The 26,787-nt window shown below is 47.2% G+C and overlaps 1 protein-coding gene across 1 annotated transcript in view; it reads left to right on the forward strand.

Moving 5' to 3' along the window:
• Positions 1-26,787, forward strand: part of LOC137340821 (rap guanine nucleotide exchange factor 5-like) — a 208,058-nt gene that overhangs the window by 174,370 nt on the left and 6,901 nt on the right. Inside the window, exons 20-23 of the mRNA XM_068003627.1 lie at positions 11,426-11,595; positions 16,257-16,347; positions 17,205-17,255; positions 18,640-18,727. Coding sequence (XP_067859728.1) covers positions 11,426-11,595; positions 16,257-16,347; positions 17,205-17,255; positions 18,640-18,727 — 400 coding nt within the window. The remainder of the gene's footprint in view (positions 1-11,425; positions 11,596-16,256; positions 16,348-17,204; positions 17,256-18,639; positions 18,728-26,787) is intronic.

The following is a 26,787-nucleotide window of genomic DNA, read 5'->3' on the forward strand; positions in this document are numbered from 1 at the left end:
GCTGCAGAAACAAAAAAACTTGTCGGAGTTTGCGCATCACATGCTCCAACAGGTTTTTGCCCAATATGGCAGAAGGTGATGCTGGTTAAGGGTGTACAATAATTCTGGTGTTATGTGGGTTGGGGGGGGGGAGGTGAGGGGGTGGGGGTGGGGGGGGTGGAGTGAGCATGGGTCGGCAGCAACTCAGTTTCAATCCTGCTCCTCTTGGCTCCACATTCAGGTAGGTTTTAAAAACTTACCTTTGTGTTTATCCAAGGCCTTCATTGGTTCCTTTAAGGACCACTGGTTAGGCTGCTGTAGAAACAAAAGTCTTGTTGGAGTTTGCACACCACAAGCTCCAATGGGTTTTTGCCCAGTATGGCAGAAGGATCCTGCAACAAGCGCAGGGCCCTTCTTTGCTTATTGGGCCAGTGCTTCTTTCAGTCAGCTGCCAGGGTCGATGCCCTCGCTGCATATCAGATGCAGGACCTCGCGCCCAGAAATTGGAATATGTTGTGCCCGTCTTACAGCACTGTACTTAATTCCTTGTTTTCAAGTGCATGCTTCACCAGACAACATTTGTTACTAAAATAATTTATCAATTAATGCAAACTTCAAACCTGTGAATGTGACGCTTTGCAGAAATTCATGTCAGCCTATCCTTGTAAGTGCTGCAGTGTGTGACTGCTGTGTGCCAAGTTTCAAAAGCAATACATGAGAAAATATTCATATGTGAATAAAGTAATGCTGGAACCATACAGAAAGCAGGCATGGGAGTGTCCTGGCCAAACCCTGTTCACAGTGAGGTTCATGAATTAAATGTTGCTGTTATTTAAACAATATTTGTGTTATTCTTCAAGGCAGATTATTGACAGGGTTTCTGTATGCGAGAACAGAAACTCTAGCTATAAACAGAATGAATGAGCGCCTGTACTCTGAGGTAACTGAACAATGATACCACCAGGCTAACTCTCCAATAGCACTGGACTCAGAGTTGGTAAAAATAGTGAAATAGGGCAGTGTGGCTTACTGTCACCATCCTGTCCCAGAAAATGCTCACCAGAATTCTTGTAGTAAAAAATTGCCAGTCCAGACAACTGCCAGGCCTACCTGCACTACCACCACCCCCCACCCCCCACCAGCATGGAAGTGGGAGTGGGTGAGTAGCAGAGAAAATGCTGGACTCTATTATTAAAGACGTAGTAACGGAGCATTTAGAAAATCATAATATGATTAGGCAGAGTCAATACGGTTTTATGAAAGAGAAATCATATTTGACAAAACTATTAGAATTTTTTGAGGGTGTAACGAGTAGGCTAGGTAAGGGGCAACCAGTGGATGTAGTATATTTGAATTTTCAAAAGGCATTTGATAAGGTGCTTCATAAGACAAGGACTCATAATGTTGGGGGTAATATATTAGCATGGATAGAGTATTGGTTAATGGACAGAGAACAGAGTGTAGGGATAAAAGGGCCATTTCAGGTTGGCAGATTGTATCTAGTGGGATGCTGCAAGGATCAGTGCTTGGACCTCAGCTGTTTACAATTTATATTAATGAACTAGATGAAGGGACCGAGTGTAATGTATCCAAGTTTGCTGACAACACAAAGCTAGGTGGGAAAGTAAGCTGTGAGGAGGACGCAAAGAGGCTGCAAAGGGATATAGACGGGTTGAGTGGGCGAAAAGGTGGCAGATGGAGTATAGTGTGAGGAAATGTGAAATTATCCACTTTGGTAGGAAGAATAGAAAAGCAGAATATTTTTTAAAAGGTGAGAGACTGAAGCCCTGATTTTAGAATGGAGGCGGGATGGCAGTGAGGGGGATGAATTGGCGCGTGGGTAACCCGGCAAATAAAATATGTCCATTTCGCACGCGATCGCAAGTGAATTGGTGCCCCTTAACGTGGCTTCCGGGATTGCCGTCCAAAAGCTGTGCAGTGGGTGGACTGCGCATCCGCATCACAGGCTGTCAGCTGGAGGAGCTTTATTTAAAGGGCCATTGCTCCACAGGATTTTGCTGGGCAAAGTCCCAGAAATCAAAATAGCACAGCAGAGGGGCAAGGCTGCTCCAAGATTCAGCGATGCCTCACTGCAGCAGTTACTGGATGGGGTGAGGAGGAGGAGCGAAGTCTTTTACCCCGCGGACGGGAGGAAGTGCCCTGCCTCAGCTACCAAGAAGGCCAGGCTCGAGGTAGCAAACGAGGTCAGTAGCAGCAGCAACATCTCCCACACCTGGATCCAGTGCAGGAAGCGCTTCAATGACCTAACTAGGTCAGCCAAAGTGAGTACACTTATTGATTCTCCTACACTCCGTCTTCCACATCACTGCTCCCCCTGCCCCCCCAACTCATTCCTCACTGCCAACACTACTCCATCTCATCACTCCTCACACCCACTTAAGGCTCATCCTCAACTTACCAGCACTTCCTCAGGACTTTCTCACCTCCCCATTAGTCACCCCACCACTACCACTCACCCCAATCCTCATCCAATGTGATGTATCTGCCTCATACTCACCCTCTTTCATGGTCAGCCTCACCCAAATCAATGCATTCATCGGTTGGGCACTTCACCATCACTCACTCACACGTCTGTACTTTGTCCCCTTCTAGGAGAAGAGAGCGCAAAATACACGCGAGAGGTTGAGGACTGGAGGGGGGCCACAACAAATAGTGGTCCTCACAGACGTGGAGCAGGAGGCCCTGGAGCTCAGCCGCACCCTCGGGTGCCTGTCCGTCGGGGATGCCGAGACTGGCACCCCACAAATGGCTGGTAACACAACTTTAACATTCATCACATACAATATGAATTGATGTTAACAATGATTGCCATATTGAACACCTCAGTATGCTCATCGCAACATGACACATCTGTGATGATGCTTAATTTTGCCTTCTGTTCTCTTACAGGGCTTTCAACAACCGCAGAGATGGCAGAGGACGATTCCTCAGAGGACTTGCCGGCATCTGAGGGCGCACCGTCACATCTCAGTGAGCCATCCACCAGCGCAGATACTGGTGGGCCCTAGTAGTGAGTTACTTGGATAGGCATCCGCTGAGTCACCACACACAAGTGAGCACAAACAGACACTGGTGGCAGGGACAGCCGTGGAGAGTCCGCTTCGGTGGGAGCACTCCTCTCCAGGCTCTGCTCAGCTGGAGGCAGGTGCTGAACCCCAGGGCCATCCTTTAAAAGGAGAATGATCGAGGGACAGCAGCACATTTGCGAGGTACTGGAACAGGTGCCAGGTGCACTCTCCACAATAGCGCAGAGGATGGAGGAGTCCAACTCCTGCATGAGTGGAATGGTGGCACAGGTACAGGAGGGAATCTCTGAGATACTGTCACAGGGACGTGAGCAAGTGTCTGAGATAGTGTGGCAGGTGAGTGCAGGAATGTCTGAGATGGAGAGAAGGCTAGCCTCCGTTGAGCTTTAAGCACAGCTCACAAAAGAGTCCATCCAGGCCCTAACAATGGTCGTTCGGACTCGGGCGGGCAGATACTTTACAACGGGGCTTCCAAGGCCTCATGCATGTCCTCCAAACTGTTCTCCAGCAGGGTGGTAGGAGTGATGTGGGCCTGGTCCAGGAGAGGGATGATGTCGAAAGGGGACATGGAAGTGGGGATGCCACTCAAAGTGCTCCCACCTCTCACTCATTGCCCCCTCTCAACCAGTACCCACAATGCTGCCTCCTGTCCAGGTGGCCAAGTCTGCCCCTGCACAAGTGCAGGTGGAGCAGTCATTGGAGGGGCTCTCCAAAACCCAGAGGGCGTAGGCCCAAAGCATCTAATCGGTCAGGGCACGAACATGAGCAACCTGCCACTACCTCTGATGCAGCCACAGGGGATGCACAAAGTAGAAGAGATAGGAAGAGGAAGCCTAAGGACTTGTGAGCACGAAGGGTCTGCACAAGGGGGTCTGACAGATGGTCGTGTTTTTCATTTATATTTGTTTTTTGTTAAAGTCACATTAAATGTTATCATTCTCACCACTACTGCCACGTCATGCCCATTCTTGATTGGCTTTTGTGATAGGGCCCTTTCATGAGGTTCACCATGAACAGCGACACTTGATGCCACCCATTGGGTCAGTCTACAGTGGGTGTATGTGTAGTTGCAGGACTGTTTTGTGCAGGGTTGGGGGCGGGTGTGCTGGTGATGGCACTGCTCTTTCCAGGTGGTCTGACAACTGGACTCTTCACATTTTCTGATGTTAGGAGAACTGTTCACATATCACTGACTCCCTGGCCTCATGAGCAGCCAGGTGAGCTGCTCCTCTGCCCCTGGGTTCCTCCTCCTCCTCCTCCTCCTCCTGCCACTCAATGTGGATGGCAGATGTGGATAGGCCCTCCTCAAGCGGCACCCCTCTCTGTTGTGCCATGTTGTGCAGGACACAACACACGACTACAATGCGTCCCACTCTGTTTGGTGCGTATTGAAACGCTCCCCCAGAAAGATCAAGGCACCTAAATCGTATCTTGAGCAACCCTATAGCATGCTCAATTGTAGACCTGGTGGTGATGTGGTTGTCGTTGTTTCGACACTGTTGCTCGGTGATGGGGTTCCTCAGAGGTGTCATGAGCCACGTGTGCAGGGGGTATTCCTTGTCCCCGAGGAGCCAGCCCTTAAGGGTGCTCGGTACATTAAAGAGCCCCGGGATGTTTGATTCCCTCAGAATGAAGGAATCGTGGCAGCTGCCAGGGAATCTGGTGCACACATGAAGGAATCTTTTGCGGTGGTCACAAATGAGCTGAATGTTGATGGAGTGATACCCCTTTCTGTTGATGAACAGTCCTGGCTCGTGTGGAGGCGCTCAAATTGCTATATGGGTGCGATCGATTGCATCCTGCACCTGTGGGAAGCCAGCCACAGAGTGGAATCCCACTGCCCTCTCCATCTGGCTGAGGTCGTCCATGGGGAAGTTGACATATTACGAGGCCCTGCGAAACAAGCAGTCGGTGACCTGCCTCATGCACTTGTGTGCAGACGACTGAGAGACCCCGGTAATGTCCCTGGTGGCACCCTGGAATGATCCGGAGGCGAAGAAGTTGAGGGCAGTGGTGACTTTAACTGCGACGGGTAATGAGATGCCGCTCGGCCCAGCCGGGAACAGCTCGGTATGAAGGAGGTTGCAGATGTCTGCGACCACCTGGTGACTCACTCTAAGCCTCCGTATGCATTGCTCCTCAGAGAGGTCCAGGAAGCTGAGCCTTGGTCTGTAGACCCTGTGGCGAGGGTAGTGCCTCATGCAATGTCACTCTCTCTGTTGTTTCCCTCTGTGCTCTTGAGCAGGTGTAGTGGTGTAGCACCATGTCGTGGAGCTGCAAGCGAGAGAAGTGCCCGCCGTGCCTGGCGAGGCTGGTGATGTTGCTCGTCCCACAGCACGGGAAACACGCTGAGGATGTTTGAGAATCAGACCCCTGCCTCAGTGTGCACAAAATTAAGTACTTCAAGTTTCTAAATAACTCTCTTAAGTATCATCCCACCGGCTTTAATTGCCGGTGGTAGTTCCGCATTCGGGAGGCGCGCACGTGCACCCAGATGCGTCAGAGGGAAACGCGGAAGTCTGCGGGTTGGATCCCGGTTCCAAACCCACTCGGGATTTCCCTGATTTTCAGAGCCGCCCCACCCCCAACACAACCGTTACTTCATTCTAAAATTGGGGCCTAAGAAATGTTGGTTGTCAGAGGGATTTGGGTGTCCTTGTACACGAATCACAAAAAGTTAGCATGCAGGTATAGCAAGCAATTAGGAATAGCTTTTATTGCAAGGGGGTTGGAGTATAAGAATAAGGAGGTCTTGATGCAATTGGTGAGACCACACCTGGAATACTGTGTACAGTTTTGGTCTCCTTACCTAAGGAAGGATATACTTGCCTTAAAGGGAGTGCAACGAAGGTTCATTAGATTGATTCCTGGGATGAGAGGGTTGTCCAATGAGGAGAGGTTCAGTAGATTGGGCCTATATTCTCTGGAGTTTAGAAGAATGAGAGGTGATCTCATTGAAACCTATAATATTCTTAGAGGGCTTGACAGGATAGATGCTGAGAGGCTGTTTCCCCTGGCTGGGGAATCCAGAATTAGGAGTCATAGCCTCAAGGATAAGGGGTTGGCTATTTAGGACTGAGATGAGGAAAAATTTCTTCACTGAGGATTGTGAATTTTTGGAATTCTCTACCCCAGAGGGCTGTAGATGCTCAGTCGTTGAGTATATTCAGGATTGAGATCGATAGATTTTTGGACACAAAGGGAATCAAGGGATCATAGGATAGGGCGGGAAAGTAGAGTTGAGGTAGAAGATCAGCCATGATCTTATTGAATGACGGAGCAGGCTTGAGGTGCCATATGTCCTACTCATAGAAAGGTTACAGCATGGAAGGAGGCCATTCGGCTCATCGAGTCCATGCTGGCTCTATGCAAGAGCAATCCAGCTAGTCCCACTCCCGCCCTATCCCCGTAGCCCTGCAGTTTTTTTTCGTTTCAAGTACTTATCCAGTTTCCTTTTGAAGGCCATGATTGAATCTGCCTCCACCACCCCCTCGGGCATTGCATTCCAGATCCTAATCACTCGCTGTGTAAAAAAGTTTTTCCTCATGTCACCTTTGGTTCTTTTGCCAATCACCTTAAATCTATGTCCTCTGGTCCTTGACCCTTCCGTCAATGTGAACAGTTTCTCTCTCTCTACTCTGTCTAGAACCTTCATGATTTTGAATACCTCTATCAAATCTCCTCGCAACCTTCTCTGTTCCAAGGAGAACAACCCCAGCTTCTCCAGTCTATCCACATAACTAAAGTCCCTCATCCGTGGAATCATTTTAGTAAATCTCTTCTATACCCTCTCTAAGGCCTTCACATCTTTCCTAAAGTACAATGCCCAGAACTGGACATAGTACTCCAGTTGAGGCCAAACCGATGTTTTATAAAGGTTCATCATGACTTCCATACTTTTGTACTTTATGCCTCTATTTATAAAGCCCAGGACCCCATTTGCTTTTTTAACCGCTTTCTCAACCTGCCCTGCCACCTTCACCGATTTGTGCACATATACCCCCAGATCTCTGTTCCTGTACCCCTTTTAGAGTTGTGCCCTCTAGTTTATATTGCCTTTCCTCGTTCTTCCTACCGAAATACATCGCTTCACATTTTTCTGCGTTAAATTTCATCTGCCACGTGTCCGCCCATGCCACCAGCCTGTCTATATCCTCTTGACGTCTATCACTCTCCTCCTCACTGTTTACTATCCTTCCAAGTTTTGTGTCACCTGCAAATTTTGAAATTGTGTCCTGTACACCCAAGTCCAAGTCATTAATATATATCAAGAAAAGCAGTCGTCCCAGCACTAACCCCTCGGGAACACCACTGTACACCTCCCTACAGTCCGAAAAACAACCATTCACCACTACTCTCTGTTGTCTGTCCTTTAGCCAATTCTGTATCCATGTTGCTGCTGCCCCCTTTATTCCATGGACCACAATCTACTCCTGCTCCTATTTCTTAAGTTTTTGTTATGTGGAGATGCCGGTGATGGACTGGGGTGGACAAATGTAAGGAATCTTACAACACCAGGTTATAGTCCAACATTTTTATTTGAAAATCACAAGCTTTCGGAGATTATCTCCTTCGTCAGGTGAGTGAGTGAATGAGAGGTTCTCAAATCGCATATCTTATATTAGGCTGGGACACCATCACACCAATCAAAGGTGTCGTTGGTGTTCAGACAGATCAGGTCTCTTTCTCTCTTTGTCTGTATAATTTGACCCATTGTGTATTCAGTATACCGAGACCTACTGTTTTCTGTGGCTAACCTGTCTGAACACCAACGACACCTTTGATTGGTGTGATGGTATCCCAGCCTAATATAAGATATGTGATTTGAGAACCTCTCATTCACTCACTCACCTGACGAAGGAGATAATCTCCGAAAGCTTGTGATTTTCAAATAAAAATGTTGGACTATAACCTGGTGTTGTAAGATTCCTTACATTAAGTTTTTGTGTTTAGGTCTCTTGGTATTCTCCCAAATAGCATCCCAACCTCATCTCTGAGAGTGCTGTCACTACATAAGTGGTGGTATGAGTAGCACAGTGGTATCCTTGAGGCAGATACTGCATTGAGGAGGCCATCTTGGTTGGTTGTGATATCTAAAACTTTGTGAAACTTTGCCTGTACATCGATTTTTCCTGTTTATTGCTCTAGAATTTCTTTGAAGATTTCTCTTGCCAGTTATAGTGAGTACTGCGCAAAGTTAATATTTGGGCTGGAGAAATGGATTTCCCATAGAGGATCCCTTTCTTCATGTTTTATGATGAGGAAATGGAGGAGACTAGATTGGAGGCTCACATTGTGAGATCACAGAACATGTTTGTTTTCAACACCTGCTCCACAAGGTTTATAGACTTAATGGCCTAGAAATCCATGCTATGCCCATAAACTGGCATGCAGGTGGCGCAGGGCCTGACTGAACAGGCCCGTGGTGCACGTAATATTGATGTGGAGATGCCGGTGATGGACTGGGGTTGACAATTGTAAACAATTTTACAACACCAAGTTATAGTCCAGCAATTTTATTTTAAATTCACAAGCTTTCGGAGGCTACCTCCTTCCTCAGGTGAACGATGTCCACATCGTTCACCTGAGGAAGGAGGTAGCCTCCGAAAGCTTGTGAATTTAAAATAAAATTGCTGGACTATAACTTGGTGTTGTAAAATTGTTTACAACACGTAATATTGGGCATCGGGCGCATTATCATCGAGCCGGTGAGCTGCGGAAGCCTAATGGGTATCTCCAGGGAGCTCGCCAGAGAAGAGGGTTCGAAGATCGGGCCGTCGCGACACCAGCACCAGCCCTCAGGTAAGTCCTTAAAGAGGAGGGGGGTGATCGGGAAGGTGGCAACCTGGAAGGGAGAGCGATCAGTGAAGGGGGCGATCTTGAGGGAGGGTAGTGGCGACCAGGATCGGGAAAGGTGCATAGTGGTCAGCGGCGATCAGGGAGGTTAGCGTCCAGTAGCATCGGAGGTGATGTCGGCAGTGGCAATCGGGGGGGGAGGCCCGAGGTCGCAATTGGGGGGTTGAGGTGAACTGTGGCCAGCAGTGGCCTGCGTGGTTTGAGTGTGGTATTCAAGTAAGTATAATTTAAACACTTATTGGTTGCGGTCCCTTTAAGGATATTGTTCCTCGGGCTCATCTTAATAGTTCGTGTGAGCTGCTGCCGTCTGTCGTGCACCCAGGTGCACCTCGCCACTCTGGTCCCCTCCAATTTCAGGCTGCCTGCCTCACCATCAGCAGCCCTAAGGTTAGTCCTCGGAAGGGAGGAGGAGGAGGAGAACAGGAGGGGTGCCGAGCATAGGCCAGCAGCAGCACGCAGTGGTGCTAAGAAGCCAGGAGGAGCATTTCTACTGCTACCAGCTCCACATTAAGGTAAGTATTTATAAAAAAAGTACCTTTCTGGTGACACCCTCTGGTTTAAGGACCGCTGGTTAGACTGCATGTAGACCCGGTAATCCTGAACACAGCAGACCCGATGCCTGCTCTCCTCAGGGCAAATTAATTATTGGAATGGATCCTAAAACAGACATTGAGCATCTTATTCGTATATTCAAGGGGTCTAACCCCTGTTTTAGGTGGCTGCCAGGGATGAGTGCAACGAGGTCCAATTTTGCCCTCCAAGGCATACCAACACACTGTGGCACAGATCGGTAGGATGTGATTCCTCACATGATCAATCGGGTGGTGAATCTCTGTGGGGGTTCTCCCCACTCGTCCTCAGTAACTTCGGTGGAAGAGCCAACGATACTCTGCAAAAGCAGAATAAACACCGTTTTCGCAATTTGCCCTGGGTTTCCACACTCTTCCACCAATGTTATGACAGACCAGCGGGAGAACACTGCCAGAAATTCACCCCCTCAGTCTTGCCATTGGAACAAAGTCAGATGAGCAGAAGAAGGGCGGGAAATTTGATAGGGAAGTCAGTTATGCTCTGTGTATCTCCTACCTGCTTACAGCTTTAATTAACTGTGATATTCATCGAAGGGATTCCGTGGCCAGTACTTCTGCCGCCGATGGCACTCTGTACTGCACAGGACCCCTCCTGTAGCAATGGACAACCACATTTTCATGGGTCTTTTGAGTTCCCACTGGGTGTTCACGTAAAATTAAACCCATGGCAGCAGATTCACTTTATTTCAATTATAGCTATTGTGGGTCTCTGACCTGAGGGGGATGTTGTAGGTCTGCAATTAAATATGCTCCATGGGCCCTTCTGAGAATGTAACAGTGCCTTGTTTCTCCAGATGCCATTACCCATGTGAGAAGGTGGGTAAGATCTATGCCCAGTTTTCTGCCTATGGCGCAAAGTAAGAGGTTTGTGGAAGCTCTGTGGATGGACTCAATCCAGTCTCCCTTTCTCTGAGTTTCGGCCTTGACTCCATTGAGCACCTCCTTTGGTTGAATTGGGGAATTCACTGCGTGAAGAATCACAGAGAAGAATCCATATGGTGCAGCCAGACCAAAGACTGTTGTGTTAGGACTTAGAGAGTAGCAAAAAGTTCTGAATTTTCATTGTTTTTAGGGGGAATAGTGGGATAATGTGCACTGATTCTTTAAAAAATCATTCTGACGCAAAAAGCATTATTTACTATAAAGCCCAAAAATGTTGCTTGTGTAAAAACTGTACAACAACTATCTCCAGAAATGGTCTCCCCGTTGACTGCATCCCAAGCCAATATAAGCCTCATGGCCAGTCATATTGAACTATATACTTTCTATACAGTATAACAAATAAAGAAATTGCATTTATATAATGCCTTTCACTACCTCATGACACCCCAAAGTACTTTACTGTATGTTTGAAGTGTAGCCACTGTTATGATGTAGGGAACACAGCAGCAGACAGCTAGGTCCCATAAACAGCAATGAGATAATGATCAGATAATCTGTTTTAGTGATGTTGTTTGAGGGATAAATATTGGCCAGGATAGCAGGGAGAACTCCCTGCTCTCCTTCAAAATTGCCATGGGATCTTCTACATCCACCTGAGATGGCAGATGGGGACTTGGTTTAACGTCTCATCTGAAAGATGACACCTCCAACAGTGCAGCATTCCCTCAGTACTGCACTAAACTGTCAGCCTAGATTATGTGCTCAAGTATCTGGAATGGGACTTGACCCATAACCTTCTGACTGCGGCATGGATGCTACCACTGAGCCAAGGCTGATACCTAAATATACTATAAACTGTATACTATAAATGTGATGTGTGACAATGTATTGCAACCAATAAAGTATATGCAGAGAAAAAAGTGAAACATCTAGGTTAGCGAGTGTACATGCAGATACTTATTGGTTCAATCCATTTCTTACAATAAATAACAGGTATTTGCTTTTCATAGGTACATACATTGATAACACAGAGGCATGCATTGACTTTCTTTGTTTGTGTCTCCTTTGCAGCAGGAACTGATTTATTACACTTTCCGCAGAGGGAACACCACTGCCAACCTTGACTTTCTGCTGCAACGTTGCAATGAGGTTCAACTATGGGTCGCTACTGAAGTCCTTCTCTGCAGCCAGCTGTCTAAACGTGTGCAGCTTGTCAAAAAGTTCATAAAGGTTGCTGCTCAGTAAGTGAAAATGTCAGACTGTACAAACAGGAGGGGCGAGGCTGTGGAGGGATTTGAAAACAAGAGTAATTTCAAGGTCATACTGTTTTCAAGACACACCCGCAATGCTCAAAGGGACACTGTCCTTGAGGTCCTTGGCTAGGAAGCAAGAACTGTTTACCATTTTCATCACAATCACATCATACACAAATGACGTAACAATGCATTTCAGTATATTTTACTTCATTGCATTGTTGTGTTTGCAAACAAACTTTAAAAAGAAAATGGTGTCTTTCCTAATCGCGGAGAAACTTGTGAAGATTTATGACACTTTATACAATAAAGCGAGAACCACATAAAACTCTTTAAAAATACAGTTGAAAATAATGATGAACCCTTAAACATAATTATCTTTTTACTCTTCCATTTGTATACAAAGAGTGAGTGCTGGTTAATGATCGCTAATGATCTAATTAGGGGATCTGTCTCGAGAGATATTGAGCCTCGTGACACGAGGAAGTGTAACTAACATATGCGCAGCTGAACTGATAGTTGCTGAAGGCCATTATGTTAATCAGTATTATCTACATTGATGTTAATTCAGCTTCCTCCTTCTGCTGGGATAGTAACTCCTCCAAACCAGCTTTACCAATGACATCATCACCGTCCATTACCGAAACAAAAATAACAGAAAAAAGTAGAAAACAACAGCAGACCAAATTTAATCAATGGTCTTTCTAATAGTTTGAATCCTAAGTGTTATACTGATCACGAGACTCTTTCTTTAACCACTGGCCTTGTGCATTAGCCCTTGGAGGAATGTTCTGAGTGAGTTATGATGGCCTCTTTAACACAAGTGAAAGAACATTTGGAATTCATGGTCATCAGGGAGAAATTCTGTTTGTACTATGAACGAAAATGAGTCCTGGGATGCTAGGGAGCATTTGATTTATTACTGGAACGTTATCCTAACTCTCGATTGATAATTCATTACATGGATAGATTATTGTTTTATATTTCACTGGTGTGAATTACCACCCTACAGGGGAATTAAATTATTGCTTACTCCCAAGATTTTTTTTTCATTTATGCTGAGAATTCTGTAATAAAAAACAAGAGGCTTGTTCCTTTTTAATTACCTAATGCTAGAATATCGTAAATTTCCAGAAAATATGCTTTTGTTGAGATCCAACATGACAGAAATATTTTCTTGTATGTGAAAAGGCAAAGAGCACCATGCAGTAGGTCCAAAAGCTTAAATGTTGACTCATTTTGATAGAGCAGTAGTAAGAAGATTTGGCTTCCGCTGTTGTACAACACTTTCAGTGATTACTTTCAGTCAAAGGATCATCCACCACAAGCAGAATTTACCATCATAAATTGGAACTGTAAATATTTGTAAATTAAGCACACAGACCCGCAGTAGCATTCCTGCTTGACGCCATTGTACTCAGGTTTGTGAGGGAAGTTTTGAAAATTAAGTATTAAAGAGACAGTATCCCTTTCATTGACAAACTTGTTTCTGAATGAAAGCCAATGTTCCCTTAATACAATGTGGCCTGTTGTTCCAGACAGATCAGATTAGATTAACAATGGGAATCCTCAAGATTGGCTGCTATCTATAATTGTAGTCCTATTTTAGGATAAAGAAGGATAGTATGTATGACTGTGAATAAACAAGTCATCAGAGAAAGTGAATGATGCAGGCTAAAGAAATAAGGGCAGGTGGGCTACCCTTATTTCTTAGGAGACAGAGCCTCACCAGTGTAGTCTATCACTGTTTTAGGAACGATGGGGGTTAAATTGGTTAACCTCCGAAAATGAAGGTGAATGATGTAGGCTAAAAAAATAAGGACAGGTGGGCTGTCAAAAAGAGACAGAGCCTCAGCAGGGTGGTCTATCACTGTTTTAGGAATGATGGGGATTAACCCCGAAAACGGGCGCAGGGATTGCGTTGCGCGATTAACCTGCGCCCGGTCATTGAGATGCAGGCAGCACGTAACATTCATGCTGCCTGGTGATTTCCATGATTGCTGCATGCAGCCAGCTCCACCTGAGCTGTTGAGTGGCTGCGCACCAGCAGAGGGCCCAGATATTGCGAGTGGCTAGCACCACTGAAAGGCAGCCTGCACCCCTTAAAGGGGAGGTGAATTATGGCTGCAGGAAGTGGTGGAAGTCAATGGTGAAGTGAATCTGTGCTGCAATAAAGTGAAGCCTGGTGATGATTGGAACTCTGAAATGTTTAATGAGCAACAACTTGGCTGCTCAAAGTTTGCGAGACTCTTATATTTTGAAAGTATAATATACGGGTCTGAACGGAATCCAAACGGAGATCAGAAATCGCACACGTAAAACACAGTTGCAGGTCTCATCCTTATGTTTCCAAACTGTTGAGTTCCTTCAAAACATTGAATAAAGGTTGCTCAGCACTACACCCCCCATCACCTACCTACCAACAGGCTCTTTCAATCAGTACTCAACTCTTCCAATCAGATGCTTCATCTCACCCTCACATAATACCACTGTTGCAGGCTGCACACCCACAACTCACAGGTCACACACACTGGCAGCTATTCAATCATGAAAGCCATATCACCCAAACATCTTGCAGGACACTCACTGACATACTTCACGTTTTCTTACAAGAGAAAGTGGTGCATAACAGGAGGCAGCAAGTGGCAGTGGCTCCATGGAACATGAACCTGATGTCCTCTCTCAGGATGACAGCAATCCTGCTCCCACCCCTGCCACTCTGCCAGTGCCCTTGCTGTTGCCTGTCAGCTAACCAGCCCACTGTCTGTAGAGTATTGAAACTTTATTATAGGAACATAGGAAGATAGGAACAGGAGTAGACCATTTAGCCCCTCGAGCCTGTTCTGCCATTCAATGAGATCATGGCTGATCTGTGACCTAACTCCATATACCCGCCTTAGCCCTATATCCCTTAATACCTTTTGGTTAACAAAAATTTATCACTCTCAGATTTAAAATTAACAATTGAGCTAGCATCAACTGCTGTTTGCGGAAGAGAGTTCCAAACTTCTACCACCCTTTGTGTGTAGAAGCATTTCTTAACTTCACTGCTGAAAGTCCTGGCTCTAATTTTTAGGCTATGTCCTCTCGTCCTAGTATTCAAGTGTAGGAGACCTCCAAAAACAGTTACAAATGCATCAGCAGCCAGACGCAATAATACAGCAACTAACCTCTTACTCCTGTGTGATCCCTTTAAATAGCACTGGTGGGGGGTCCTCCATGCCGTTTAAGACCTGTTCAGCTGTGCGTTGGCTGGAGCATGAAGTTCCAAAATCGCATCTGTCCATTTAAATCAGCGTTGCACACTGATCTACCACATAATCGCCCTACTTTACGTGCTGCCGGCGTTTGTTAGGTGCGCTTGCGCAAACGCCTTTACCAATATGGCGTCCTGCACACGTCACGCCGGAAGTGTGTGCGAGCATTGTGGACGCCATTTTGGGTCCTTAGGAGTCCACGTAGCACCTACACAATGGGCGGTAGGCGGCCCAATTTAGACTCCTATGACCTCTAAGTGAAAATAAATACAATGGGACACAGCACAAAGAAATATCACTTCAACCCTGGTGTAACGGAACAAAAAAAGTAGGTAAGGCCTCAGATAGGCTGCGCTGAACCCAACTGGCATTGCAACTTTTTACCAAGTCCAAAACAGAACAGACAGCAGAAGATTGACAGGGCAGGAGAATAGATTTAAAGCTTTATGTTCTTGGGGTCGATTTTAACTGTTCCTGCCAGACGGAGAACAGGTTGCAGCATGTCGGCAGGACCCATTTTACACCCCACACCATTTTCCAACTGGCCTGGTCTAAACCGAGCAGAATTAGCCTGAGGAAGAAGGACCTCAGCAGTCTGGAGCTGACTGGTTTAGATCTGTGTGCATGCTTATGGTGTTTATTATTGATGCCGGCTAGTTAATTTACTTTTAACTTTCACAAGCAAGTAGCAGCAATTTTGTAATATGCAAATATTACCAGATTAAACTTGTCAGTTTTAGTTACTCTTTGTTGTGAACTGAAATAGCTTCCATCCCTTTTTCACACAATATTTTGCTACAATTAGTGCATTTCTGTCAATTTACATAATACTTTGTTAGATAATAACATCTAATGAGGCATGAGAAACCTTTATTTGATTAATGTGACGATAGAGGTGTAAATAAAGATGTGACTATTATGTACTGAAAAGTAAATTATGTAACTACGTGAGATAACTGCAGATCAGAACTTCTGTACATGATCTGAATCTTGGGATGTAGCATGGAGGTAAAGTTGAACAGTAGATTTATCAAAAGAATTGAGACTAGCCACATATTGTATACCCTATCTAAAATAATGAAGGATCCTACAGGAACAAGTGATAGCATTTTGTACACTATCACATAAATAACCTATACTGTATTTTTAAAGTTTTTTGTACAGTTTGAGACAGAAAAGTAAGGATATGAAAAAATGTGTCTATACTAATTCTCCGAGGCAAAGACCCATTTTAACTTGCCAGTTGTGTGCAATAGACAGGCAACAGAAAGTAGAAAGCAGGACCTTATTCAATGAGTGATGTACAGTATTTCAGCATATGCCAGTTCTTGTGTATAACACTAGGCTTTTTATTACACAACAGTCTAACTTGAATCATCTTCTAATTTCTAGCTGCAGGGCATTGCGGAACCTTAACTCTTTCTTTGCTATAATCATGGGTCTCAATAGTGCCGCCGTCTGCCGACTCTCACAGACATGGGAGGTAAGGAGAGATTTTAATCAAAGCACTCAATCTATTATCATCAAGAATTGAGATCTCTTTGTGCAATCATAAGAAAATACATATAATTGTAATATAATGGGAGGTCAGGGTGAGCTACAGATTCACACTTGTTAGCATGTAAAGGCACACCATCAATGAGGGTGCAGTTATACCATGCCTATTGATTTTTATGCCACAAAGATTTTGAGAGGCATGAACAGGCAGCAATGAGTTACACAATTTTTCCACATGTCTTTCAAATAGGGGGAAGCCCAAGGCTCTGTAGCTGAATGTTCAAACATTTCAAGAGTTCTGCCGTGATTTTTTTATATAGATTACATAGAATGCACAGCATTTGGCCCAACTGGTCCATGCCGGTGTTTATGTTCCACACGAGCCTCCTCTCACCCCTCTTTATCTAACCCTGTCGGCATAATGGTCGAGTCCTTTCTCCCTCGTGTTTATCTAGCATTCCCTTAAAAGCATCTAGGCTATTCACCTCAACTATTCCATGTACTCTTTTGGGCTATTGTGAGGAAGAATCACAATTTGATTTCATTATTATATTGGAGATATATCAGAGGTGTCAAACTACAGAATAAATGAAATCTCCCCTGCACGCACACAGACATCAAAGAATTGCCTTTGATACTTTAATATTCCACGTTTAGTTTCTTTGAGTCTGATGGATGAAATAATGAGCATGTGAATCTTTGAATGAGGCAGAATAACAGGCTTCAGATATGCACACTGAATTCAAAGAGAGAGCAGGTTCCTGCTATTTGCATAAACATTTTGCTTATGAGATATTATTTAATTAGAGTTTTCATATTTACACTGGTTTGTTTCTACTCTAGAAAGTGCCTGGGAAATTTAAGAAGCTTTTCTCTGAACTTGAACATTTAACAGTAAGTGGCAGTACACTTGAGAATATTTACAATATTCAGAACATTATAGGGGTAATTTTATGAATTTACACTCCCAATGTAGATCTTTACATATTGAAAATTCAGATGTGAAGGCCAGGAAAATTAATGGAAGTAAAATCATGAAGGATCCTCTAACATCCATGGCCAAATTCCAGATCTGCACTGATGGGTGTAGCTCCATGGCAGGAACACAAATCCATGTGTCAGCCTTGGCTCAGTGGTAGCACGCTTGCCTCTGTGTCTGGTTCAATTCCCACTCCAGAGACTTGAGCACATAATTTAGGCTGACACTTCAGTGCAGTACTGAGGGAGTGCAGTACTGAGGGAGTGCTGCACTGTTGGAGGTGCCATTTTTCAGATGAGAAGTAAAAGATCCTACAAAACTATTTGAGGAAGAGCAGGGGAGTTCTCCCGGTGTCCTGGCTAACATTTATCCCTCAACCAACAGATGATCTGGTCAATTATTTTATTGTTATTTATGAAACCTTGCTGTGCGCAAATTGGCTGCTGTGTTTCCTTCATAACAACAGTGAAACACTTCAAAAGCAGTGTTCAACTTCATTGGCTGTGAAGCGCTTTGAGACATCCTCAGGTCATGAAAAGTGCTATGTAAATGCAAGTTCTTTCTTTTTATTGGTGATAAAACACTGAAATACACTAAGCCCCAAAGGGGGTTGAACACTGCTTTTCAGCTAGGCTCCAATCCAGCCAATTGCTGAACTGAAGACCTCTCTGTGCGGGCTGTCATGGTCCTATGTGAAATAAGTTAGGGTCATCTCAGCCCCATTCCTATTGGATATGGTTTATTAGCACAAAAGGAAACACAATTTAGCACTAATTGACCCTAGATTGGTGCGAAATAGAGACGGAACACCAAAGCTGCATTGGCTGACCTCAAAATGATTGGAGGGGTCGTGATCCCACCCCTCTTCCGATCCCCACTGGCTCTGCCAGTGGCTTGACCTGGGAGTGATCGATGGGTGTTGACAAGGGAAAGATTCTGCAATCCTCAACATAAACATCTCTTGCTTTGATGAGTGCAAAAATTTACTTCCCTTCCATCCCGTCCTCCCAAAAATATTGACAACTATGCAGTAGTATTTCTATAACTACTCACCGTAACTTCAGCGGAAGATCATCAGAAACCTTGAAAAAACAGCTATTGATACCATTTCTCCAGGGTTTCTGCTGAAGTTACAGCAGATGATCAGGAGAATCCCCAAGGAAATTACTGCTGATTATATATTTTTTTAAAAGCTGAAAGGCAGGAAATGGCAAGGATTTATTATTGCATATGTTTGCATGTATTTGTTGTCAATGCACTTTTGGTATTAAACACATTAAATGTCTCACCACCTTATAGGATCCGTCTCTAAATCATAAAGCATACAGAGATGCTTTCAAAAAGATGCAACCACCAAAGATTCCCTTCATGCTTCTGCTGCTAAAAGGTAATCTCAGACAGGGTTCTTTTTGGCAAGAACTTATAACTGTTAAGTTTATTATTAAAATTGATCAATTTAATCCCATTTATTATACACGTGTTTGGGTTCTAAGGCACCTAAATCCTATGATTCGAAACAAGAGAGTCCATCTCAGACTGAAGTGAGTTACAAAATAAGTTCAGTGTCACTGATAATTATAGAGGTCAGATTGAGTGGGCAGGTGTGAAGCCTTACCAACCATTAGCTAGCTTCAGGTATGAGCAGTAAGGTTTTATTTAAATATTTTAGTTCACTAAAGACAGAATTTAACTGTCTGTTTGACAACTGAAAAATTGAATATTGTCGACAAATTGTTAACAGAGGAACATCAAGCTCAATGGTAAAATATGGATTATAATCTTTAAACAAATAAGTCTAAAAACTCACCATAGATGGTATGGGTAAGAGTCAGCTGGCTGGAGTTAAGGCAGTAAATCGGGGGAAACCCGTGGAAATTCAGGTCCAAACATTTTACAGTACAGGAAAAGGTCATTGTGCCCAAATAAGCCCAAATAATGTTCACAGATCTAGCCCACCTACCCACCTGCTCACATATCCCTCAATCTTTTCTCTCTCCAGAAACATATCCAATTGCTTCTAACACCCATTAATATTGCATACTTCGATGGCCTTTATTGGTAACTTAATCTATAATTCTATCACCCTTTGGGTAAGAAAGTACTGCATGGCTTCCATTTTTGCCCAAGCTTTCTAATTTTAACTGGTGTCCCTCGGCATTTAAGAACATAAGAAATTGGAGCAGGATTAGGCCATATGGCCCCTCGAGCCTGCTCCGCCATTCAATAAGATCATGGCTGATCTTCTGTCTCAACTCCACTTTCCCGCCCTATCCCCATATCCCTTAGTGTCCAAATATCCATTGATCTAAGTCTTGAATATACTCAACGACTGAGCATCCACAGCCCTCTGGGGAAGAGAATTCCAAAGATTCACAACCCTCTGAGTGAAGACATTTTTCCTCATCTCGGTCCTAAATGGCCAACCCCTAATTTTGAGACTATGACTCCTAGTTCTAGACTCTCCAGGCAGGGGAAACAGCCTCTCAGCATCTACCCTGTCAAGCCCTCTAAGAATTTTATAGGTTTCAATGAAAATCATCTTTCATTCTTCTAAACTCCAGAGAATATAGGCCCATTCTACTCAATCTCTCCTGATAGGACAACCCTCTCCTCCCAGGAATCAATCTACTGAACCTTCGTTGTACCCCCTCTAAGGTAAGTATATCCTTCCTTAGGTAAGGAGACCAAAACTGTACACAGTGCTCCAGGTGTAGTCTCGCCAGAGCCCTATATAATTGCAGCAAGACCTCCTTACCCTTGTACTCCAACCCCCTTGCAATAAAGGCTAACATACCATTTACCTTCCTAATTGCTTGGTGTACTTGCATGTTAACTTTCTGTGATTCGTGTACAAGGACACCCAAATACATTACACTTGGTCCCCTCATCTACGTCACTGATATATATTGTAAGCAGCTGAGGCCCAAGCGCTGATCCCACTAGTTACAGCCTGCCAACCCAAAAATGACCCGTTTATTTCTACTCTCTGTCTTCTGTCCGTTAACCAATCCTCAATCCATGCTAATATATTACTTCCAATCCCATGAGTCCTATTCTTGTGTAACAACCTCTTGCGTGGTACCTTATTGAATGCCTTTTGAAAATCTCAATATACTACATCCACTGGTTCCCCATTATCTATCCCGCCAGTTGCACCCTCAAAAAACTCTAATAGATTTGTCAAACATGATTTCCCTTTCATAAAACCATGTTGACTTTGCCTATTCATATTATGATTTGAATCTTTTGCCACTGTGAACAATTTGTCTAGATAAAATCATGTCAATTTCTTTCGTAATCTAGAAAACTTGAATTGGATCACCTCAAAGTTTCCTCCTTGCCAAAGAAAACGAGAATTATTTCCTTGACCTTTTCTCATGAGTTAAATTCCTGATACCTAGGGCTCGATTTTAGGGTCGGGTTACCTGCGGGTTTCCAGCGGGGTGGCCCCGAAAATCCCGATCTCCGGTCACGTGACCGGATCGCGACGAAATCCCGGCCACTTCCGGGTACCGCGCTGACGTGCGGGGCTGCGCGCGCAAGCCCCGCTGGTGGGAATCCCGCAGGCAATTAAAGCCAGCGGGGTTCCACTTGAGAGCACTTAACTTGCTCGTTGTGGTCAGTTAATGAGCTGAAGCAGCTGTCAAAAGAGGAAGTGTGGGATTTTAGGTTCAACGCAGTCAGTTTCCCACACTGGGGGAAACAGTACCTTTCAAACCAGGCGTGTTGCAGCCAGCAGCCTGTGGCAGGTGCCAAGGTGCGCTCCACGGGGGAGAGCCCTCACCCACGCAGGAGGCCACCGCGTCACATAGGGCAACCCCTGCCCTCCACCAACCCCCGCCAAGCCAGAGGACAGACCGACACGAAACCGCAGCCCCAGTCCGAGGACCCACCCACCTACCCTGCACAACCCCTCACACCAACACCTGCCAGATGGGTGGTGCGTTGACATCGTCGGAGGACGAACAGGATGACCAGCCCCAGCAGCCTCGCAGTCCACGCCGTCCGCCTCGGAGAGGTGGGGCCCCCCAACACGGTGCTGCGGCACACCCACCTGCACAGCAGGAGGGAGGGCAACCGCAGAGAGAGATGCGTCGCAGGAGGCACTACCCTCCGCACAGGGTGTACAGAGCGAGGCTCAGCTTCATGGACCTCTCCGAGGAGCAGTGCATACGGAGGCTCAGAGTCAATCGCCAGGTAGTCGCCGACATCTGCAGCCTCCTTAATGACGAGCTGCTCCCTGATGGACCAAGCAGCATCTTCTTACCTGTCGCCGTCAAAGTCACCACTGCCCTCAACTTCTTCGCATCCGGTTCCTTCCAGGGTGCCACCGGGGACATCACCGGGGTCTGTCAGTCCTCTGCACACAAGTGCATAAGGCAGGTCACCGATGGGTTGTTCCGCAGGGCCTCCCACCACATCAACTTCGCCATGGACGAGCGCAGCCAGATGGAGAGGGCGGTTGGATTCCATGCCATGGCCGGCTTCCCACGGGTGCAGGGTGTAATCGACTGCACCCACATCGCAATACGGGCACCTCCGCATGAGCCAGGGCTGTTCATCAACAGGAAGGGGTATCACTCCATGAACGCCCAGCGCATCTGTGACCACCGCCAGAGATTCCTACACGTGTGCGCCAGATACCCCGGCAGCTGCCACGATGCCTTCGTCCTCAGGGAGTCCGCCGTCCCGCCCATCCTGCAGGCACCCAACGCCGGCAATGGCTGGCTCCTCGGCGACAAGGGGTATCCCCTCCACACGTGGCTCATGACACCTCTGAGGAACCCCATCACCGAGCCGGAGCGTCGGTACAATGACAGCCACACTGCTACCAGGTCTACAATTGAGCAGACCATAGGGCTTCTCAAGATGCGCTTCAGGTGCCTTGATCGTTCTGGGGGAGCGCTGCAATACACACCATTCAGAGTGGGACGAATCATAGTTGTCTGCTGTGCCCTGCACAACATGGCCCAACAGAGAGGGGTGCCGCTGGAGGAGGCCCCATCCACACCCGCCACCCACATTGAGGAAGGCGAGGGCGAGGAGGAGGAGGAGGAGGAGGAGGACGCGCCAGAGGATGTTGGACGACCCATGCGCCGAGCCACGACTCACCGGGATGGTCGCCGGGCCAGGGAGGCACTCATACGTCAACGGTTCTCCTAGAGTCAGACACTGCGAGGCGCTCGCATCTCCTCACCTGCACATGCGAGCGGCCATACCAGCCCCCTCCACTGAAGAGTGCTGCCAGTAATCCTGCACCCACAGCAGTGTGCCCAATGGGTGGCAGCAGGTGTTCGCCGTCATGATGGCCTCCACGGAACGCAACTATTGCACAAGCCGCGGAAGAATGGACGAGAGGTGGCAGGAGTGGTGAGAATAGAGTATTTAATATCTGGAATGTGACATTATATAAGAAACAAAGTACAAAATAATAAACACCCTGGTGTATTCCCTTTGTGATTATAAGGCCTTTGCAATTCTTCTCCGGGAACCCCTACGTGGTGCTACCCCTGTGGCTCCAGCAGAGGTAGTGGCAGGTTGCTCGTCTTCTTGCCTTGACCGGGTAGATGCTTTTGGCGGACGGCCCCTGGGTTTCGGTGCCCGTGAGGGCACCTCCACAGACTGCTCCTCCTGCACCGGGGCAGGGGCAGACTCGGCCACCTGGAGAGGAGGCACCATTGCGGGTACTGGTTGAGAGGTGGGCGACGGGTGGGACGTGGGGACGCCTTGAGAGGCGTCCCCGCTTCCATGTCCCCGGTCACCATCATCCCTCTCTTGGCCTCGGCCCACATCACCCCTTCTACCCTGCTGGACGGCAGTTTGGATGGCATGTGTGAGGCCTTGCAAGGCCACCCCTAGTGTATCCCTCAGCCTGTTGGTGGCGTCGGAATGTTGCTCACCCTGAATCCGTACAGACGTTGTCAGGGCCTGCATGGACTCGAAGTGGAGCTGTGCGTGACGCTCGAGGGAGGCCAGCCTGTCCTCCACCGCAGACAGTCCCGCACCTACCTGCGACACTGTGTCGCCGGTACCCTCCTGTGCCTGCGCCACCAATGCCCACATGCAGGAGTTGGACTCCTCCATCGCCTGCGCTATTGTGGACAATGCGCGCGGCACCTCTGCCAGTACCTCAGCAATTAGCTGGTGGCCCTCAACGACTCTCCTTTTCACTGGTGGCCCCCTGGGTTCAGCATCTGGGTCCGGCTGAGCAGAGCCTGGAGATGAGTGCTCCCTCCGTCGCGGACCCTCCGCGGCTGCCCCTGCCACCAGGGTCTGCTCATGCTCACTCGTGCGCAGTGACTCACCAAGTGCTACCCCAACTAGTTGGCGAGGGGGACCCACCGAGGTGCGTGTCTCTGCGCTGGTGGATGGTTGGCTCTGATGTGACGATGCACCCTCAGAGACCGCCATGTCCTCTGAGGAATCGCTCTCCACGCTCGCTTGACCCAAAGACGGACCTGCAAGAGAACAGAGGGCACTTTGAGGCATGTGGACCAACTTGACAGTGCGCCTGATGGCAGGTGATGAGACGGTAACTCGCGATCATGGGTGTTGAGTGTCAGCTTTCCCTTACCGGCCGTTTCGGCAGCGACACACTCGCCATCGGCCACCGACAGGCAATGTCGCGTGCGGGCGAGGTCGAGCGCCTCCACCTCTGCGTCGGTGAGCTCCACCACTTGCGGCGGCCCACCTCCGGTGCGTGCCCTTTCCCTATTGTTCTTGCTTCTCTTCTCCTGTGAAGGCAAAACACAGATGTGTGAGTGGGTGCGTATTGCATCGTGAGACGCATCGAGCATCGGTGTGGTTGGGTTGAGCGTGGCGCGGAACGGATGGGGGGAAGCGTGGGCCACGTGCCCATCCCATTGCATGGGGATTGGGGTGTGTGGTAGTGTTCGGGTGGGGTCAGGGACGGTGGGTACTTGCGTGCACGGCGAGGATGATGAATGAGTGGCTGTGAGGATTGCTGATGGAGCGCAGTGGTGGCTGTGCAGGAGGGGGTTGTGATCTGCTTGGCGTGATGGTGGGGACGGGATGTGGGAGGGTGCGTTGGTGTACTCACCTTGCCAGACCTAGTCAGGTCATTGAAGCGCTTGCGGCACTGCTCCCAAGTCCTTGGGGTGTTGCCCCTGCTGCTCACCTCCGCCGCCACCTCTGCCCATGCCTTCCTGGTTGCGGCGGCAGGGAACTTGCGCCCATCTTCTGGGAAGAGTGTTTCCCTCCTCCTCCTCACGCCCTCCAGCATCAGCTGCAGTGCCAGATCTGAAAAACGGGGCGCAGCCTTTCCCCTTTGTTGAGCCATTCTCTCAAACCTCTTGCTTGCAGCAGGAGGGGCTTTGGGAGACTGCCCCTTTAACTGGAGCTCCTACATCGCGTCGACGGTACTGCGCATGCGCAGCCGGCCGGCACGCAGCTGGGGAGCGCAGAACCCGGAAGCTGGGCTTAATGGGTCCAATTATCCTGCGATCGCGTGGGGGACGCACACGATTAGCCGTCCGCGTTTTCCACGCTCCCGGAGGACCACCCGCTGGGAACCCGCAGGCCTGCTAAATTCGAGCCCCTAGAATTACCTTCATTATTTGCCTGCATACTATCTCAAGGATAATAATATCCTTTGAATGATTGGGTGATCAGAACTGCACACAATACTCCAGATAGGATGACCAACATCTTATGAATTAACAGTACAACTTGTATGCCTCTACTGATGCCACCCCTTCCCTTATTTGGCATTTTTATTGCGGCTCAACAATTTGCTGACACTTTCATAAATTTTCCACTGTGACCTCTAGATCTTTCTTCTAACGAGCACACCAAGCAACTATTCCGATTAACATTTTGAGGGCAATTCTCCTCTTCGATCCTGTCCACGGTCACGCTGGAGAACAAGGCAAAACTCGGGTGCTGAGGCTTCGCCCAGCCCCTGGCCATTCGTTCCTCTCCCAATACATGTGAATGACAGCAGAGCGGTGGAGACAGGGTGGATTTCCCTCCTGTCCGTCTCCCTTGCCGCCACTTCCCAGGGCCACCATGTGGAAGGTGTTGGTAGGCACCAAGTTCCCCAAAGAAGGAGGGGACCTTGTAATGGCCTTCTCTTACTCCAAGTTCAGCCCAGCAGTTACCTGCTGAAGGCTCCGGTTTTGGCCGAGACCTTCAGTTACAATCTTGCTGCCATCTTTGATGCACTTCTGCCCCTTTAAAGTCCTTCACCGGCTTTAGTGGTGCTGCAGCACCACCAGGACTTTTTGATGCTCGCACTGGCAGGCTCTTTCTTGACAAGGGTTCTAAGGCCAATCTCTGGGTACCTGTCTTGCAACTTCTTTCTAGTCTGAAAAGCTTCCGTTTATGGCTATCTTTCTGTTTTTAAGCCAATTTTCTATTTAGCACTACACTTTACCTGCTATTCTCTACCTTGGCCATGAATTGCCAATGTGGAAGCTTGTCAAAAATTTTCTAAAAAAACTAAACCTATATCTTTCTTGTTCTCTCAAATAGTTTCACCAACCCTTCCCCCTCCTTCCTCTGCTGATGGTATTGACTCCTAGGGCAAGATTTTAAAAGGGAAAACAGGTGGGTTGGGGGCGGGGTGGGGGGCAATCAAAATCGCTGTTTTTGGGAGCGGGCAGACATCCCGGCTGGAAACCACACATTTTTAAATGAGACTCAAGCAAAGCTGTGTGTGTGCGTACAGCAATCACCAGGAAGTCCCGCCCCCACTTAAATTCCACGGGCTGATAATTAAAGGAGCAAATGTATCTCATTGAGGTATTTAAGGTAGTTCATTTTTTGTGTACTGGTTAGTTAAAAAGATTTTAACGTTACCTAGGCAGCTTTCCCACAGCTTCCCATTCACATCTGGTGAAACCAGGCAGGAAGGGCCGGATCAGTGAAAAATAAACTAAATTAATTAATTAAAATTACATTTCCCATTGTAAACAAAGTAAATAAATACCTTAAAAACGGTGTTGCCTGGAACCACCTCCCCACTCTGATCCCGATGTCTGCCCTCTGATCCCGACATCTGATGTCTCCACTCTAATCTTTATTCCCCACCGCCCCATCTCTATCCTAACTGCCGACGATGAGGTCTCTCTCTCTCTTTCTCCCCTCCCCACCTCGGATGTGCAGCTCCTGTCAGCAGCCAGCCTGTCACTCACGCTGGCCGCCGGGCGCGAAACCTGGATGAGGCTTTGATTGGCCTCGTTCGGGTTGCGATCACAGCCCTTTTACTTCCCTTCCGGGTTTGGCACCCGGAAATCACCCCCCCCCCCCACCTACAAATCTTCCTGCCGGCATATTAAAATTGTGCCCTTTGATGGAGTACAGATGTATGAGCACCGGGTATGGTTCAGTACCTCTCCTAAGTGCATTTTATTAATTTGCAAATCTTCCTCCCACATTGAACCTGCCTGATTTTCATTCCATTGATTTCAATGGAACGAAAATCAA

Source organism: Heptranchias perlo, chromosome 2 (genome assembly GCF_035084215.1).
Source record: "Heptranchias perlo isolate sHepPer1 chromosome 2, sHepPer1.hap1, whole genome shotgun sequence".
Taxonomy (NCBI): domain Eukaryota; kingdom Metazoa; phylum Chordata; class Chondrichthyes; order Hexanchiformes; family Hexanchidae; genus Heptranchias; species Heptranchias perlo.